Here is a 17,370-nt window from a genome sequence, read left to right as displayed (position 1 = left end):
TTTACAAGGCTTGAAAGGCAGCACCACACCAGTCTGAGCAAAGGCCTAAAGGTGGGGTCATCTCAGCCTTGTTGGGGAGAAGATATCCTTATGGCTTGGAGGAATCTGGGGGCTCCAAGGCTGCTGACAGCCTCAGGATATGCAAAGGAGGTGTTGGCAGCACCTACTGTATGTGCCCCAGGCGGGGAGGAGGAGGTAGTGAAGTCTGCACGACATGGCAGGGCAGGGCTGGGCCTCTCGGGGAAGTGGTGTCCACACCGGAGGAAAAGGAGGAAGCAGCTGGGGGAGGAGGAGCCCAAAAGAGGAAGAGGCCGGAGGGCTGCCTGGTGCTAGGGTGGGGGTGAGAGCCCAAGGGCCCCCCAGGGCTTTGCCAACTGGAAGGGTCTAGGAGGTGAACACCTGCCTAGGCTTATCTGTGCACTCCTGTGGGCCATTCTAGTGGCGGTCACTGAGTTGGAGCCAGTCCAGGTAGCTCTGTCCCTTGTCCCACCCCAGCAACCGTCGGGCCCAGGATCCCAGAGAAGGTGGTGCCTTCGAGAAGGATTCCAGGCCCCTTCTTTGGCCACAGGAAGTTGTGGCTGGGAGAGGGACGCTGGCAGGAGGGCTAGCAGGAAGGCAGAGGGCTGCTCTTAGATTCCCGAGCGGCCATTGCTCTCCAAAGCCGGAAGGCCAGCCACAGGCTGAGATGAATGCCTGGAAATGCAGCAACAGCCCAGAGATGAGCTCACTCTGGGTTTCCCCTGCTGGGGGGCGGACAAAGGAGCCCTGGCCTCAGCCTAAGGATTCTCGCCTGCCAGCACCCACTCACTGGGTCTAGGGCTGCATTCACTGGGCCTGTTTCCCCCTCAGGTGATAACCACAGCTGTCTCTGATTGAGCCTTGACTGTTGTGTGGAGCTGAATTCTTCATTATCTTGTCATATTTAATCCTGTGAGGCTGGGGACTGATATTACACCCATTTCACTGATGGGCAAACTGAAGCTCAGGGACTTTATGCACTTAAACAAGAAACAGAGATGCCAAGACATGACCCATGTAGTGACCAAGCACCTGTCTCCAACTGCCATGGCCCCTTGGGAGTCTGTGCTGGCTGGAAGTAACGGATCAGGCAGGACAGCAGGCAGACAGTGTGAGTGCGTGTGTGTTCTGCATGTGCCTATGGGCCCTGGCTTGCGGGCCTCAATTCCTCTTTTAGGAGACGGAAAGGGGGCTGTCTAACCTGGAAGGTGGGACCCAAGACTCTGTGTATGAAGCTTTCTATAGCCATGTGGTCGGGGTGACCCCCCACCTCCCTTTTTTTTTTTTTTTCAGATGGAGTCTCACTCTGTCGCCCAGGCTGGAGTGCAGTGGCATGATCTCGGCTCACTGCAACCTCCGCCTCCTGGGTTCAAGTGATTCTCCTGCCTCAGCCTCCTGAGTAGCTGGGACTACAGGTGGGCGCCATCATGCCCAACTAATTTTTGTATTTTTAGTAGAGATGGGGTTTCACCAAGTTGGTCAGGCTGGTCTCGAACTCCTGACCTCAAGTGATTCGCCTGCCTCGGCCTCCCAGAATGCTGGGATTACAGGTGTGAGCCACTGTGCCCAGCCGCAGCTGCACCTTTTGACTTCCCACTTTTTCTCCTAGTCCGTATCCCCTCACAGTGATGCTCAAGTTATAGCTGGCAACTTAGGACTTCATTCTTTCCCTAATATTATGCTTGTTCTCCTACAAGCCCCAGTCTTAGACTGAGACCAAGCCTGGGGAAGGCTCAGAAGCTATTGAAGTCCATGGTGAGGGCCTCTGAGACTGGGAATTGTCCAGAGGAGTGAAAGGAAAGCATGTTCCTTAGGGTTCCACTGTGAGCACAGGCTCAGTGCTGGGTGCACGTGTGGTGCTGTGTGGCGGCGGAATGTGGCCGTGGTATCGGCTGATGACTGCATGATAGTTGTTGAGGCTGGTTCCTCTTGCTCCTTGGCCTCTGAATCTCAGTGTTGTGGCGTAGTGGGGCCTTGCCCTCCCTTGTAGGGGTTCCTAGGGGTTCTGCTGTGTTGCCAGGCCAGGCTGTAAGGGGCTGAGGGGGCTGAGGAAAGCTTAGGAGAGCCAGAGCAGAAGCGTCCAAGCCTCTCTGGGCCATGAGGCCATGCACAGAGCAGAGACCTGTACATCCTCATGGTCACCCAAGACTGTGGGTCCAGGAGGGTCCAGTTCCTCACCATGAGACCTCAGACTGTCCTCTTCCCTCTCTCTATCCAGTACTAGAACCTGTGATGCTGTGATTTTTTTTTTTTTTTTTTTTTTTTTTTTTTTTTGAGTTTCGCTCTTGCTGCCCAGGCTAGAGTGCAGTAATGCGATCTCGGCTCACCACAACCTCCGCCTCCCAGGTTTAAGTGATTCTCCTGCCTCAACCTCCAGAGTAGCTGGGATTACAGGCATGTGCCACCACGCCCGGCTAATTTTGTATTTTTAGTAGAGACGGGGGTTTCTCCATGTTGGTCAGGCTGGTCTCGAACTCCTGACCTCAGGTGATCCGCCCACCTTGGCCTCCCAAAGTGCTGGGATTACAGGCGTGAGCCACCGCACCCCACCAGTGCCATGATTCTTAGCATCGTCTTCTGGCCTGTGGACACAAGGACAGCTGCTGGCTTGGGTTGGGCCCTGAGGCAGTTTGGGGTGACTTTGAAGAGGCTACTCTGGGCAGGCCTTCGGTTTGGCACCCTGCCTCAAGGGGTACATTTCATAGATGAGGCCTAGGCTCCCGTTATCTTTCCCAGAGTCCACCGCCATGAATCAGAAGGGAAAAGAGGTCATTCAGGTGCCTTGGGAACAGCGGAGGGATGCCTGAAATGAAGAGGCCTCTAGGGAGATGGTGCCAAATGGCTCAGCTCCGCGTGATCCAGGTCTTGTCCAGCACCTCCTGGCTCCTGCACAGGGCGGTACCTGGGGCCTGAGGCGCCAACGATGAACAGGTCTGGGGCCTCCTTTACATCAGGCCAGCCTTCCTCACCCGGTGCCTGAGTTTCCCTCTGTGCAGTAGAAAGGACCCCACTGAGGGAGACACACCTTGCCCCAGAAAGACTTTCTCATGTGTGGGCAGGACCTGAGGCCTCAGTTTCCCTAACACAGAGATCTCTGACTTGGCAGTAGCAAGCCAGGCCCTGGTTGGTAGTGCTCCCATTTGGGCACTGTGAACCCCTGGAAGCCGCTGGAGGCAGCCGAGTGCCAGAGACTGGCGGGAGGGAGGTGTGGAGTCTGTTGGTCTGCTCAGGCATCCGTTATAGGGCCATGCCACACACACGGGTGGGAGTGTTGCCGGTCCCTTTCAAGACCTCGAATCCCTGCCTCCCAGTGCCGGACCCGTGCTGAGCCTCCTCGGAGGGAATGAGGGGGGCCGAATGAGGGGTGCCGGGGAGCAGCACCTGGAGGAAGGAAGAGACGCCAGGGGCGGGGCTCAGAGGGCCTTTGTCTGGCCAGGCCTCTGCCCCTCCCTCCCGTTGCCATGGTTTCTGTGTGTGCCGAGTCTCTGCAGGCTGGGGGCTTCCCAGGGACGGGCTGGTGGGTGGGACACCTTCCCCAGTCGCCCCTAGCTGAGGCTGCTTTTCTGAAACAAAACGCTCCCCAGTGCTGCCCAGCCCCCACCTCCTTCCACAGTGTCTCTGGCTGCCGGGCGCCCCCTGGTGGTGGCGGGGCCTGGGTCCCTAGGACTGCAGGGGACGTGGGGGTGCACGGGATCTGAGAACCACAGGCTGAGCTGCAGATATGGCACCTTCCTGGGATAAGAGTAGGAGGTGGTGTCCGGGCTGCCTTTGTGGTGGGCTCAGGGCTACCCCCACCTGCTCCACCATGTCCCACTGGGATAGGCTGGGGAGTTGTGGCAGTGTGGGCGGGCCTGGTGTTGTGGGTTTGAGCTGGGCCGCTGCCCAAGTCTACCCTGTGGTCCCAGCCGCTGCTGCTTCTGAGAATCTCTGCCCTTGGGCCTGACACGTCAGCTGGCTGCTCTCCCTGGCCCCACGTGTTCCCACGGAGCCCACCAGTATAGGGGTTCTCTCCAGGGAGGTCTGCCTGGCTTTCTGGGTGTGTGGAGCCAGTGAGCAATGTCAGCAGTGAGGCTCCTGGGCGGGAAGGAGGCCCCAGCTGTGTAGGAGTGCCGGGTTATACGGAAGGGAAGTGACGACAAAGCGGAAAGCCAGCAGAGGAGCCAGTAGCTCTGACTCCTGTCCCAGGTTATGCTGAGTCCCAGCAGGGAACCACCACAGCTCTGAATCAGCCTGTTAGCCACTGTCCATTGCTCTTCATCTGCTCTTTATCTGAAAACCTTCAGAAGCTCTCCTTCAAATGAGATGACCACAGCAGTCTTCTCTGCAGGTTGCAGGAAATGAGAGGTTTGGGGAAATCTGTACTCTTTCAAAGGGTAGAAAAATAGTGATAACTTTTACCTGAATGCTCACCATGTGCCCCACACTGTAAGAAGAGCTTTGCATTTAATCCTTACCCATCTCTCAGAAGGAGACAGTGTTGTCCCATTTCACAGATGAGGTGCCAGAGAAAGGGCAGGAAAGGAGCTGAAGCTCTTGAGGATCTCAGGAAGGATCAGAGTGGACATCAGGGCTGTGGCAAGACTGGACCTCCTTCTGGGAGAGGATCTGAAAATGGGAGGTAGGCTGGCTGGCTGCTTGAGGCTTGACAGCTCTGCCCAGCGGAAACTGAAGCCAGAAAGGACAGCAGCAAGTTCCAGCCTCCCAGCAGATCAAAGCCTATTAAGGAGTTAGAGGGTCCAAGATGAACAGATGCTGTGACTTGAATGCTGGGGCCTGGAATAAGCATCAAGTGACGAGACCTGTGGGCCTGTCTCTCCTGCTGCAGGGGCCCTGCTGGTCTTGTTCGCGCAGGTGGAGTGGTACTGTCTCCCTTCTCTCATCGGTTCCCTCCTCTGGGGCTCAGCACTCCCAAAGTGGAAGCAGATGTTCTAATGCAGAGCAGCTGCCACCACCCAGCACATCACTGCGAGTACTGCCCACCTGCTGTGGGCCCCAGCTGCGCCACAGGGCAAAGGCTGCAGAGGTTTCATCCTTGGTGGGAAGAGGTGTGACTCAGTGGGAATGCCAAGGCCACCCCAGGGAACCTCTGCAGGCCTCTCTGGTCTTACCCAGCTGGGGATAGAGCACTTGGTGGGGCCCTCTTCGGGCAGGAGGGGCTGATTCATGCCACCTTCTATTGCCTCAGTTCCCCTACCCAGCATCTTTGCAGAAATATGGACTCAGGCTGGACGTGGTGGCTCACGCCTGTAATCCCAGCACTTTGGGAGGCCGAAGCAGGTGGATCACTTGAGGCCAGGAGTTCGAGACCAGCCTGGCCAACATGGTGAAACCCTGTCTCTACTAAAAATACAAAAGTTAGCCAGGCGTGGTGGCACATGCCTGTAGTCCCAGCTACTGGGGAAACTGAGGCAGGAGAATCGCTTGAACCAGGACGCAGAAGTTAAACCGGGAGGCAAAGGTTGCAGTGAGCTGAGATCATGCTATTGCACTCCAGCCTGGGCGACAGAGTGAGACTCTGTTTAAGAAAAAAAAAAAAAAAAATTCTGGACTCAGCCACCCCACTGAGAGGCAGGTGCGAGGGGAGCTGGATGTGCGCAAAACTCACAGATAAGCCTCATGCCAGCTTATCTGGTAGGGGACATCCATCAGGTCCTGATGGAAAGGTGACCCAGCCAGAGATGTGGAGAGTGAGGCTACTGCCCCACAGCTGCCAGGGCACTTAGCCTGTGGGCTGCCTGAGAGCTCTTCACCCCACCCATTCCACCCAGATGCCATACTGGGGCTCCACCCACCTCTGCTCCTGGCCCCCTTCTCTGCTGGAGCTGCTCCTGGGCTGTGCCCCTGCCTCTGTCCCGTTGTTCCCCCTGCTTCCTGCCTGGCTGTCAGCACCACGCCCTTGTCCTGCCACTCACTACTTCCCGCCTGAGTCACAGCTGCTGGAAAGACAAAGAGACCAGCCTGAGTCTAGGGATAGTGGCTCCATAACCTTGATTTGCTTACCTGTCAAGTGGAGCTCTTTTTTCAGTGACCCCTGCTGGGAGTAGAGAATGTTCTCTTAACATTTAAGAGGCCTTAGGAGGGGAAAATGAAACTTGAAGGGGACAGGGAAGTGGACCCTCCCTGCCTGGGGCAGGGAGCAGATATCCTGGCTCCTAGCGTGACTGGCTCTGTGCTGCCTACCTCGTGTCTACCAGGTCTAGCTGCTGCTAGGAAAATCAGATGCAAAGCAAGTTTGCACCCTCGTCCCTGGGCAGGGTCACGAAGTGGCCCACATCACCTACTAAGAGTGGGCAAAGGGCCAGACCCCCTCCTCACTCTCAGTGGCCAGATAGGGAAACTGATGCCTCAAGTGGGCAGGAGTCCCGAAGTCACACAAGAGGGGGAAGCTTTCACCCTAGACCTCAGGTCCCCCGTGCCCTGGGTAGCTTCCCTGCTGAGTCTCAGCTCGCCTGGCTCGGGACTGCATGGGGACCCATGACTTCGCATCCTTGGCCTCTGCTCCTCCAGTTCCCCCCATCCTGGCTGTGACTGGCTCCTGGTTCTTCCTCCTGCTCTGGAGGAGCCAGTGGGGAAGATAGTCGGGTGGCCACTGCTGCCCTCCCTGCCCCAGTGGGTGCTTTGAGCCCCAGGGGGATGGGCCTTAGTGATCACTGTGAGGCTCTCCTGGGACCTTTCCCCGTGTCCCCATTAGCAGGTGGAGGAGTGTTGGTATGGAGATCCTGGCTGCCCCTCTGCCATGCACAGCCCGATGGGGAGGGAGTGGTGCCTGTAGTACCCAGGGGCTAAAGCAATAGAGGGGATTGCTGCCCCAGCCACAGCGCCCCAGCCTGCCCAGGTCCTGCACATTTGTATGTCCACAAGGTTGTGCAACCATCACTGCTATCTAATTCCAGAACATAGTCACCACCCTCAAAAAGAAACCTCATACCCAGCTAGCTGTCGCTCCCCAAATCCCCTCCCCTCATCCTGGAAAGCAGGCCTGGGACAGTCAGAAGCTCAGTGATTGCAGGCGTCTGGTGGCATTTGTGAGGAGGGCTCAGGCCCTTCCCCTCAGGGTGGTCTCTGGCGTAGGGGGCTGAAGGTGGGCAGGGGCCTTGGCAAGGCCTGCCACCATGTCCCAATGCCTGCTGCTGCTTGTTGAGCACTGCAGACATGGCCCAGAGTCTGCCTGGGGAGATAGGGAGTGAACCCAGTGCCAGGTGGACTGTGTGGCTCCGCTGCAGTACCAGGTACAAAGGACAGCTCTAGGAGGGATTGCACGGTGGGCAAGTGCGCTCCCTGCAGAGGGGACTCTAACCCTGTGACCTCAGCCTCCCTGGACCTCAGTTCCTTCATTGGTTAGATTGGGGTGAGAATGGAACCTACCTCCCAGGATTGCTCTGGAGATGGCAGTTGGTGGGTGTCATTGATGTAGAGCAGCATCTGGTACGTCATGGGCCCTGTTTTCATATAGCTTTGCTGTCGATATTGCCGATGTTATTGTTACTGCTTGTGTTCGTTTGTCTGTTAGCACCTTCATCCTCTGAGGTTGTTTTGACCAGCCCCAAGGGATGCTGGTGAGGTTGGCCAGAGTACCCAAGTTTGACCTCTGCACAGACCCCACTGCCCACCCAGCTAAGCTGCACAGAGGAACAGACGTGCCACAGTGATCAGAATTGGGACACCGTGAATGGAGCATGGGGCACATATTCCCAGCAAAGAGAATAGCATGAGCAGGGCCCTGGAGGAAGCTAGAGGTAGTGCCTGGCAGCTGCAGGTGTGACTGGCAGTGATGGGGCAGGAGCACAGGGTCTGGGAAGGACAGCAGGGCCCAGCTGGGGGCCATTCGACCTGGAGCTCAAGACAGCCAGCGGCAAGGGAGCAAGGTCAAGGTGAGACCCTGCCTCCACTCCCTCTGGCCCCCAGCCAGGGAGTTGGGTGGCCACCCTGGTCCTTCTTTACACAGACTGCCTGGGTAATACAGGCTCCTGGGCTGCACTCCTCAAGATCTGGCTCTATTGTCTGGGATGGGACCTGGGAATCTGTTTTTTTTTTTTTTTTTTTTTTTTTTTTTTTAAGACCAAGTTTCGCTCTTGTTGCCTAGGCTGGAGCGCAATGGCACGATCTTGGCTCACTGCAACCTCCACCTCCCAGGTTCAAGCGATTCTTCTGCCTCAGCCTCCCGAGCCGCTGGGATTACGGGCACCTGCCACCACACCCGGCTAGTTTTTGTTATTTTTAGTAGAGATGGGGTTTCAACATGTTGGCTAGGCTGGTCTCGAAATCCTGACCTCAGGTGATCCACCTGCCTCAGCCTCCCAAAGTGCTGGGATTACAGGCGTGAGCCACTGCTCCCGGCGGAATCTGCTTTTTCAAATACCTCCCCAGGGCACTGCCCCACAGGCTCTCAGCCACATTTTGAGAATGGCAGGGTGGACGAGGCATCATGGGTTCCCTCCACCCTCTTGCCCTTCTCAGTCCTGGCTACATGATCTTAGATCAATACTTTATTTTTCTGAGCCTCAATGTCCTCATCTGTAGAATGGGAACAGAAACAGTATCTGCTGTGACTAATACAGGAGAGAATGCAGCAAATCTCGGTACCAGCTAAGGAGAAATATGGGCCAGGGCTGTACCAGGCCAGGGAAAAGCTTGAGTTAGTATGGGCGTGTGTGGGTGTGGGTGTGTGAGATACGCCGCAGGTCTCCCAGATCATGAGTCAGTACACGTGTGTGTTATACTGTAGGTCTCCTAGATTCTAGCCTTCTAGCCTCCATCTGCTCAGGGCAGACCTGGGTGCAGTGAGCAGAGCGTGGGGCATTGGGCCATGTCCAGAAAGCTAAAGTGTGATGCTGTGCTCCTGCTTAGGCCCCTGGTTGCTAAGGCTCAGAGTGTGGGGAGAAGAAGGGCTGCTACCCTGTTGGATGGAGTATGCAGGGCATCTTCCTGCCAGCTCTGCCCAGGGCACCATGTTGGCATGCACCAGCTGCACAGGTTGGCAAGCCTATGTATGTGAGAACAGGGTGGCTCCTTCAGCGCTGGCCAAGTCTCCAGCCAAGACCCCTGAACTCAATCAGGACAGTAGGGAGCCGTGGTGGGCAGCAGAGCTTGTGGGAGGCAAAGGCCTGCAGAGAGTCTGCCATGGGGCACAGGTGCTCTAGGTTACCTTGACCACTGTGGCCCTGCCAGCTGCATTCCTGGTAGCTCAACTGCCTACCAGGTCCAGCTGCCTCCATCTCACAGTGCAGCTGGTGGGAAGGTTAGTTCTGCCTCCTGGACTACAGGTGTCTGGGCATTTGTTCTGTGCCTGTGGAGCCCCTCTGGGCCTGCCCCCTGACCACCTGTGCCCTCTGTTCCAGGTGCTGGGGAGTCAGGGAAGAGCACCATCGTCAAGCAGATGAAGTAAGTGCTGTATCCCAGAGGCAGTGCCCAAACTCCAGCTTCCTCTCTTCATCCTCTGGGCCTGCACTGCCCCCGACTACAGGCCCAGCCAGTCTTAGCCAGGCCCAGAATCTTCTTAGAGGCAGTCACTTATCTTCAGGTCCCAGTGGGTCAGGGGCAGTTTTCCCTTCTCTGAAGCAGGTCCCAGCAGCCCCAGGCAGCCGTGGGAACTCCCAGTGCCCTGGGGACACTAACCTTCCTGGTCCCTGGCTGTCAGGATCATCCACGAGGACGGCTACTCCGAGGAGGAATGCCGGCAGTACCGGGCGGTTGTCTACAGCAACACCATCCAGTCCATCATGGCCATTGTCAAAGCCATGGGCAACCTGCAGATCGACTTTGCTGACCCCTCCAGAGCGGTATGTGCCCTCCACCCCACCCTCTCCCACCTCCCAAAAGGTTTCGGGGTGGCTGGGTGTGGTGGCTCACGCCTATAATCCCAGCACTTTGGGACGCCGAGGCGGGTGGATCACCTGAGGTCAGGACCAGCCTGGCCCACATGGTGAAACCCCGTCTCTACTAAAAATACAAAAATTAGCTGAGCATGGTGGCACGTGCCTATAATCCCAGCTACTTGGGAGGCTGAAGCAGGAGAATTGCTTGAACCCGGGAAGCAGAGGATACAGTGAGCCAAGATCGCCCCATTGCACTCTAGCCTTGGTGACAGAGCTAGACTCCGTCACAGAAAAAAGTAAACAACAACAAAAAAAAGGTTTTAGGGCAAGTCTCATCCTAGGGAATCCAAGAATACCCTAGCTTGGGCCCCATTACAGAGGTCTCCCTGCCTCTGGCAGAGTGGGGGTACATTCTTCAACTGCCTGACCACCCGCCACTGTGCCCAGGACGACGCCAGGCAGCTATTTGCACTATCCTGCACCGCCGAGGAGCAAGGCGTGCTCCCTGATGACCTGTCCGGCGTCATCCGGAGGCTCTGGGCTGACCATGGTGTGCAGGCCTGCTTTGGCCGCTCAAGGGAATACCAGCTCAACGACTCAGCTGCCTAGTGAGTGCTCTGAGGGGCTGGGTAGGGCAGGGCAGGGGCTGGGGGAGGACTAAAGGCTGGACCGGAGGGCCTGAGAACCCCCAGAAGGACACTGCTGGTCTTTGCTTATGAAACTGATGACTGTTAACCCAGGCCTTGGTGTTTTTTGTTTGGGGGGTGGGTGGGTGTCACGTTGCTGAAAGGCCAGGAGGAATGACAGGCAGGTGGCTTATACAGTACATCTCTTCCAGACCAGTTGAGTCTGATCTGTCTTGACATAGTCTTCTAAAGAACATTTGCGGCCAGGCGCGGTGGCTCACGCTTGTAATCCCAGCACTTTGGGGGAGGCCCGAGGGCGGGCGGGATCACGAGGTTCAGGGAGATCGAGACCCACGGGCGAAACCCGCCCGTATCTACCTTACAATAGGCGGGATATAGCAGGAGATGGACGGGCTAAAAAATACAAAAAATTAGCCGGGCGTGGTGGCGGGCTCCTGTAGTCCCAGCTACTCAGGAGGCTAAGGCAGGAGAATGGCGTGAACCTGGGAGGCGGAGCTTGCAGTGAGTGGAGATCGCGCCACTGCGCTCTAGCCTGGGCGACAGAGCGAGACTCAGAACATTTTGCTGCCACCTGTTCTGTGCCAGGCCCTGTGCAAGGCTTCAAGGACACAGTGATGAGCGGAGCAAAGTCCCCATGCAGTGACAATTTAGGGTGTTAGTGAAAAGGTAGAGGTGGGGTTGGCCCAGAGGCAGGATTGCTGAGCTCTGAAGGAGAGTCAGCCAGGGGAGGAGTGGATGAGGGGATTCCAGGCAGGGGCATAGCATGTGCAGCATCCTTGGGGTGGTGGGGAGCTGGCTGTGCTTGAACATAGGCTGTGGAGGCTGGCTGGAGGGGGCCACAGGGGAGGAAGTTATCTGGGAGGTGACAGGTGTGTGTGTAGGTCAGAGGCCCTGGACCTCAGATCTGACCCTCGCTGGCCCTAGGCTGAGCCCAGGACTCAGCTGAGGAATTACAAGGGTCCCAGGCATCCCAGAGGCATGACAAGCCTGCACCCTTTCCACAGTTCTGAGCTCCTTCCCTGTGGTATCTATCATGTACTCCGACTGGTGCAGGCTGCTGAGGACCCCACGGGGAACAGGACAGACAGGCTAATAGCTATTGAGGATGGCTGCAGGAGACATCCACAGGCTTTGGATGGTGTCACCAGATAGGCTGCTGTCCCTGTACTCTAGCCTTCCCCTATCTCTGCTTAATCCAGTCCCCTCTGACTGGAACACCCTTTTGCTCCTATTGCTCATCCAATCCTGAGCCTACCCATAGGGTGGATTTCAGCAAGGGTGGGTGGGAGGAGGAGGAGGGTCTTGCCTGGCTGTGATTCCTGAGCCCTGTCCCAGCCACATGAACAGCCTCCTTCTACCCTTCTTACATGGCCTGAATGCTCTTGTGAATATGTACCCCCTACAGGAGCTGTGGAGTCACAGCCAAATGCTGTGGGGGCCCCCAGGCCTCACCACTGCCCCTCCCTGAGATCTCTGGCCCAGCCACCAGCGAGCTTGGGGTCAGAACAGCAGGGACCTTGGTGCCCATGATACTCAAAGGGAGCAGGGATAAAGCCACCTCCAGGCCACCTCCTGCTTCTCTATCATCCTCTTTCTCCATTCTCCAGACATTAGGCACCCACTGTGTGCCCAGCACAGTTTTGGGAGTGAACACAGGCCCTGTTCTCCCAGTCAAGTTTATGCCTTGATAGCTCCCCCCCCGGGGATGGGTTGCGGATTGGAACACCACAGGAAGCAGGGCTCTTCCAGCCCCTCTTCGCAGCAACCCCAAGCCTGCAGCGAGTCAGGGGGTCCCTGGGGCGAACCCACCTGTTGGGGAAAAGGGAGAGGCTGGTGTGGAATGCACCACGGTGCCTCCACATTGAGGGCTCTGGCAGTAGGGGCGGGGCATGGTATGCGGGTCACAGCACATGCCTCATGGTTCCCCATGGCCCTTCCTGTTTTTCTGTTTTGTCCCTGCTACTCTGAGATCATTTCCCCCTGGCCTGGTTTGGCCTGGTTGCTGGTGGGAGCCAAGGGCCGGCCCCAGCAGCCTTGCCCCAGGAATGAAAAGTCGGCTCTGGGCAGCAGCCTGGAGGCCTCGGACCAGCCTCCAGGGCATGGCAGGGATATTGAGGCAGGCAGTAGAGGCAGCCCCTGCAGGGGTAGCCTTGATACTAATTAAGGGAACTGGTAATGAGGAGCCCCGGGACCCCCGCCAAGCAGGTGTCTGTGCCCTCCCCCTGAGGAGCTGATTTCACTGGGCGCTGGGCAAAGAGCCCACTGGGCCTGGCAGGCCCCAACCTGTCCAGCACCACATCGACGGACCGCACCAGGCTGCTCTGCGGCTAGTGCCATAATTGCGCCCATTAGCATCCTGAATCCTTCACTGAAGGACTAATTTGCCTCCTCCCACCCTCTTTGCCTATAGCCCCAACATCCTGGATCCTGTCCGAGGCAGGTCTGGCTCAGAACCTGGGTGCTGGAGCTTGGCTGGCTAGCTGTCCACAGAGCTGCACCTCCTCCCATTCCCATTCTACAGGTGGGAGGCCAGGGGCTCTGAGTTCAGGTTTCTTCATTTGAGCAATGAGGTAATGCAGGCAGGGGTTAAAGAAACAAGGGCTGTGCCTAGGCCGGGCACAGTGGCTCACGCCTGTAATCCCAGCACTTTGGGAGGCCAAGGTGGGCGGATCACCTGAGGTCGAGAGATCAAGACCATCCTGGCCAACATGGTGAAACCCCGTCTCTACTAAAAATACAAAAATTAGCTGGGTGGCAGGCGCCTGTAGTCCCAGCTACTCAGGAGGCTGAGGCAGGAGAATCGCTTGAACCTGGCAGGCAGAGGTTGCAGTGAGCCGAGATCATGCCACTGCACTCCAGCCTGGCAACAGAGTGACACTCTGTCTCAAAAAAAAAAAAAGCAAGGGCTGTGCTTGAGAAATGGCATGGGAGGGAAGGGGCCTCTTCCAGCTGGCCCAGGGTCCAGGTAAGGAAGCCCCATGCTGGCCCCCACTGACTCTCCCACCCCCCACCTCCAGCTACCTGAACGACCTGGAGCGCATTGCACAGAGTGACTACATCCCCACACAGCAAGATGTGCTACGGACCCGCGTAAAGACCACGGGGATCGTGGAGACACACTTCACCTTCAAGGACCTACACTTCAAGTGAGCGAGCATGCGGACAGGTGGGAGGGGCAGGACCTGCCAGCCTTTGGGGTAGCAGAGGCAGGGGCTGGTCCAGGATCCCCCAGCCCCACTGAGGTTTTGCAAGGCTCATGTGTTCTGGGTAAGCACATCCTCACCACCTAGTGAACCAGTAGTCAGGATCCATGCCACCTCTGCCAACTGCTCACAGCTTCTGCTGCTCCTGCCTGATGTGGCTGCAGCCTGCCTGCTGTCCAAGCCCCTGGCCCAGAACCAGGGGTGAGGTGGGCAAGTGTGGATGATTCCAGAAGGTAGCTGCCCTACTCTGGGCAGGCCTCTGTCCTCAGTCAGCCAACCTGGGAAATGGGGCAGAAAGCCTCCCCCAGGGCTCCCTTCCTGGAGCTAAAGTGATCTATATCTGCAGGATGTTTGATGTGGGTGGTCAGCGGTCTGAGCGGAAGAAGTGGATCCACTGCTTTGAGGGCGTCACAGCCATCATCTTCTGCGTAGCCTTGAGCGCCTATGACTTGGTGCTAGCTGAGGACGAGGAGATGGTGAGAGGCTGAGAGAATGCTGTGGGTGGAGGCAGCGGGCTTGGGGAGTGGTGGCTAGCGTTGACCTCGCTATTCTACCCCTAGAACCGCATGCATGAGAGCATGAAGCTATTCGACAGCATCTGCAACAACAAGTGGTTCACAGACACGTCCATCATCCTCTTCCTCAACAAGAAGGACCTGTTCGAGGAGAAGATCACACACAGTCCCCTGACCATCTGCTTCCCTGAGTACACAGGTGTGGGGACTGTGGGGACAGGGCCTCCGGAGGGTTGCTTCTTGTCCCCGAGCAGCCTGTGGTGACCAGGTGGCCCTCAGGCGCCCCCCACTGGACAGAAGTGTAACCTTGGAACACTTGCAGGGGATGGGTGCCTCACTTAGGCTTGTATAGTTGCGTGTGCACGCATGGAGCCCTTAACACACTCAAGCATGTACCCCTGAATATGTGTACATGGGCATCCTCCTTCACACAGTAGGGTACCCCTTTGCACATCTGGCATGTATGGGTAGCCACATTGTCATATTATGCAGATGCATGCACAGGTTGTATGCCTGGCCGTCCACACGCACAGACCCTTGCTGCATACACAGGATGCGGCCTGCCTGCCACACATGCAGCACACACAAGTCTTCATTTTCTCTCCCCCAGGGGCCAACAAGTATGATGAGGCAGCCAGCTACATCCAGAGTAAGTTTGAGGACCTGAATAAGCGCAAAGACACCAAGGAGATCTACACACACTTCACGTGCGCCACCGACACCAAGAACGTGCAGTTCGTGTTTGACGCCGTCACTGACGTCATCATCAAGAACAACCTGAAGGACTGCGGCCTCTTCTGAGGGGCAGCGGGGCCTGGCGGGATGGTGAGCCAGAGGGGCTGTGGCAGGGCGCTGGGGAAGAACTAAGTGGGCCTGGAGCCCTAGTAGGGGGTTCTGGGGGTGGGTAGGGGGGTGAACCTGGAGGGGGAGGGGCAATAGGTGACCAGGGGACAAGGGAGGAGAAGGCCCAGGGTGTGGATCAGGAGGCCAAGTGAGTGAGGTGCAGGGCATGGAGGAGGTCATACAAGCAGGCCTGGCCCAGTGGTCCAGACAGAAGGGCCTGGCCTTGCCCTGGGACAGAACCAGAGGCCATCCTGATGTTCCCTGGAGAAATCTCACCTCCTCACCCACCAGGCCATTGGCCCAGCCTGCTGGAAGCTGGATGCCAGTGGAGCCCAGCCCTGCTGCCCACTACCACCAGCTCCATGTGCTCCTCCAGCTCTTGCCCTCTGACTTGTCTGAGCGTCCTGGGCTTAGGCTGGCCCCACTGGCCCTGGTGGAGGTGGGGATGACTCTCCCAGTGCCACAGACTCCCCTCCCCCATGTAACCCAGCAACAGAAACTGGCTCCTGGGCGGCAACTGTGTCCCTGGTAACAAATGGGTAGGAAAAATAGAGAAGGGTCATTGTCTAGGGAGGCGGGAGAGAGGCGCGCCCTGGCTGCTTCCCGATCCATGCTCTGCTTTCCCCCCACCTCCAGGGCCACCGCCGACTCTGTATCCCCCAACCCCTGAGGAAGATGGGGGCAAGAAGACCACGCTCCCCGCCTGTTCCCCCGGCCGCTTTTCTCCTCTTTCCTCTCTTTGTTCTCAGCTCCCCTTGTCCCCTCAGCTCCAGACGTAGGGGAGGGGTTGCCACAGGCCTCCCTGTTTGAAGCCTGCCCTTGTCTGAGGTGCTGGTAATGGCCATGGTACCCCCTTCTGGGCATCTGTTCTGGTTTTTAACCATTGTCTTGTTCTGTGATGAGGGGAGGGGGGCACATGCTGAGTCTCCCAAGGCTGTGTCTGGAGGGGCCCCTGCTTCTCCAGCCTGGACCCCCAGCTTTGCCCAACACCAGCCCCTGCCCCAGCCCAAGTCCAAATGTTTACAGGGAGCCTCCTGCCCAGTCCCCCACCCCCAGCCGCTCGGAGGCCCCAAAGGAAAAAGCACAAGAAGCGTGAGACGCCACCGTTCCTGGAAACCACAGTCCACCTGCTCATTCTCATAGCTTTTTAAAAAAATGAAAGTAAAGGAAAAAAAAAAAATTGCAAATCTAGAAAACTTTTTAGAGAAAAACTATTTAAAACTGTCAGATCCTGACCAGCAACCCCCCCAGCCCCCCTTCCAAGTGACTCCGTGCCTTGAGTGTGTCTGCGTGTTTACACCCGTCCCTCTGCTGGCCGCCCCCATGCGAGCGGCACCCCTGCCCTGCCCTCCACAGAATTGGGTTCCAAGGGCTGTTCCAGACAACTGCCAACGTCACTGAGGGCCCTGCCCCAGCGGCCCTGGGCCCAGGCTCCATTAACCTAAAATGTAGCTCCCTAGCGCTAACCTAGGAACCGCCGCTGCCTGCTGGGGGGCCACGCCCCTCATGCCCCTGTCCCAGGCCCGGGGCCTTCAGCGTTGAACACTTCCTTGCTTTTTTCACATGTTTTATGGAATTGTTCACCTGGTTTGAAATAATAAAATGTAGAAAGAAAAAAAATACCGAGAACTGATGGGTATTCTCTCCCAGGGGCAGAGGCCCGGGCTAAGGTGTGCCAAGGTGATGGTGGTCCTAATCTCTGTCCTCAACCTGGGTCAGGGCCCTGACTCAGCTTTCCGGGCCGTCCTAGAGCCCGACGCTCTGGGCTTCATTTCTCCCACCTGGACTAGGCAGCGTACATGTGGGGCCCGTGTGTCCCCGCCCTTCCAGCACTCTGCAGCCTTGGGTCTCGGGCAGCTGGGCAGGCTTCTAAGGGAGCTGTTATAAGGTGCTCTTCCACACCTGGAGCAGGAGGGGTGTGGCCGGCGCGTCTCTAGCGCGGAAGGAGAAAGTGACTTCGACTTAGGTACCAAAGCCCGGAGAGTGTGCGTTGCCAAGGCCACACAGCCAGGTGGGCCGCATGCAGTTCTGGCTTGACTAAAAGGCCAGTAGGGGCTTAAGATATTCAGAAAGGTCCCTGACCCAGAGGGCCCCCGCCAAACCTGAGGGGTAGTGACAGGTGGCCGTCATATTACCATGTGATGGTTGCCACGGGCTGGGCCTGGAGGGCTGCAGATCATTGACTCTGAAGATGGAAGGCTCCATGAGACTGTGGGAAGGGCCCGCGCGTTGCTGGGTAAGGGAACTGCAGATGGCAAGGCTGGTGATGCTTGTGGGGCGGGCCCTGAGTGCCATCGAGGCGCCTGGACCTTCTCCCAGGGGCAGCCGC

At 57.4% G+C, this 17,370-nt stretch overlaps 1 protein-coding gene across 2 annotated transcripts in view; it reads left to right on the top strand.

The window, feature by feature from the left end:
* The window catches only part of GNAI2 (G protein subunit alpha i2), a 30,424-nt gene extending 13,763 nt beyond the window's left edge, over positions 1-16,661 (top strand). For both annotated transcript variants that reach the window (XM_004087894.3, XM_003257095.4), the window contains exons 2-9: positions 9,357-9,399; positions 9,656-9,797; positions 10,281-10,441; positions 13,498-13,626; positions 14,030-14,159; positions 14,244-14,397; positions 14,809-15,023; positions 15,678-16,661. In XM_004087894.3, the coding sequence (XP_004087942.1) occupies positions 9,395-9,399; positions 9,656-9,797; positions 10,281-10,441; positions 13,498-13,626; positions 14,030-14,159; positions 14,244-14,397; positions 14,809-14,999 (912 nt within the window). In that variant the 5' untranslated portion in view covers positions 9,357-9,394 and the 3' untranslated portion in view covers positions 15,000-15,023; positions 15,678-16,661. The remainder of the gene's footprint in view (positions 1-9,356; positions 9,400-9,655; positions 9,798-10,280; positions 10,442-13,497; positions 13,627-14,029; positions 14,160-14,243; positions 14,398-14,808; positions 15,024-15,677) is intronic.
* The last annotated feature ends 709 nt before the right edge of the window (positions 16,662-17,370 follow it).

The sequence above is a fragment of the Nomascus leucogenys genome, chromosome 4, assembly GCF_006542625.1.
Source record: "Nomascus leucogenys isolate Asia chromosome 4, Asia_NLE_v1, whole genome shotgun sequence".
Taxonomy (NCBI): domain Eukaryota; kingdom Metazoa; phylum Chordata; class Mammalia; order Primates; family Hylobatidae; genus Nomascus; species Nomascus leucogenys.
Note: the sequence above shows the minus strand (reverse complement) of the source record. Positions and strands in the feature narration are given on the sequence as shown.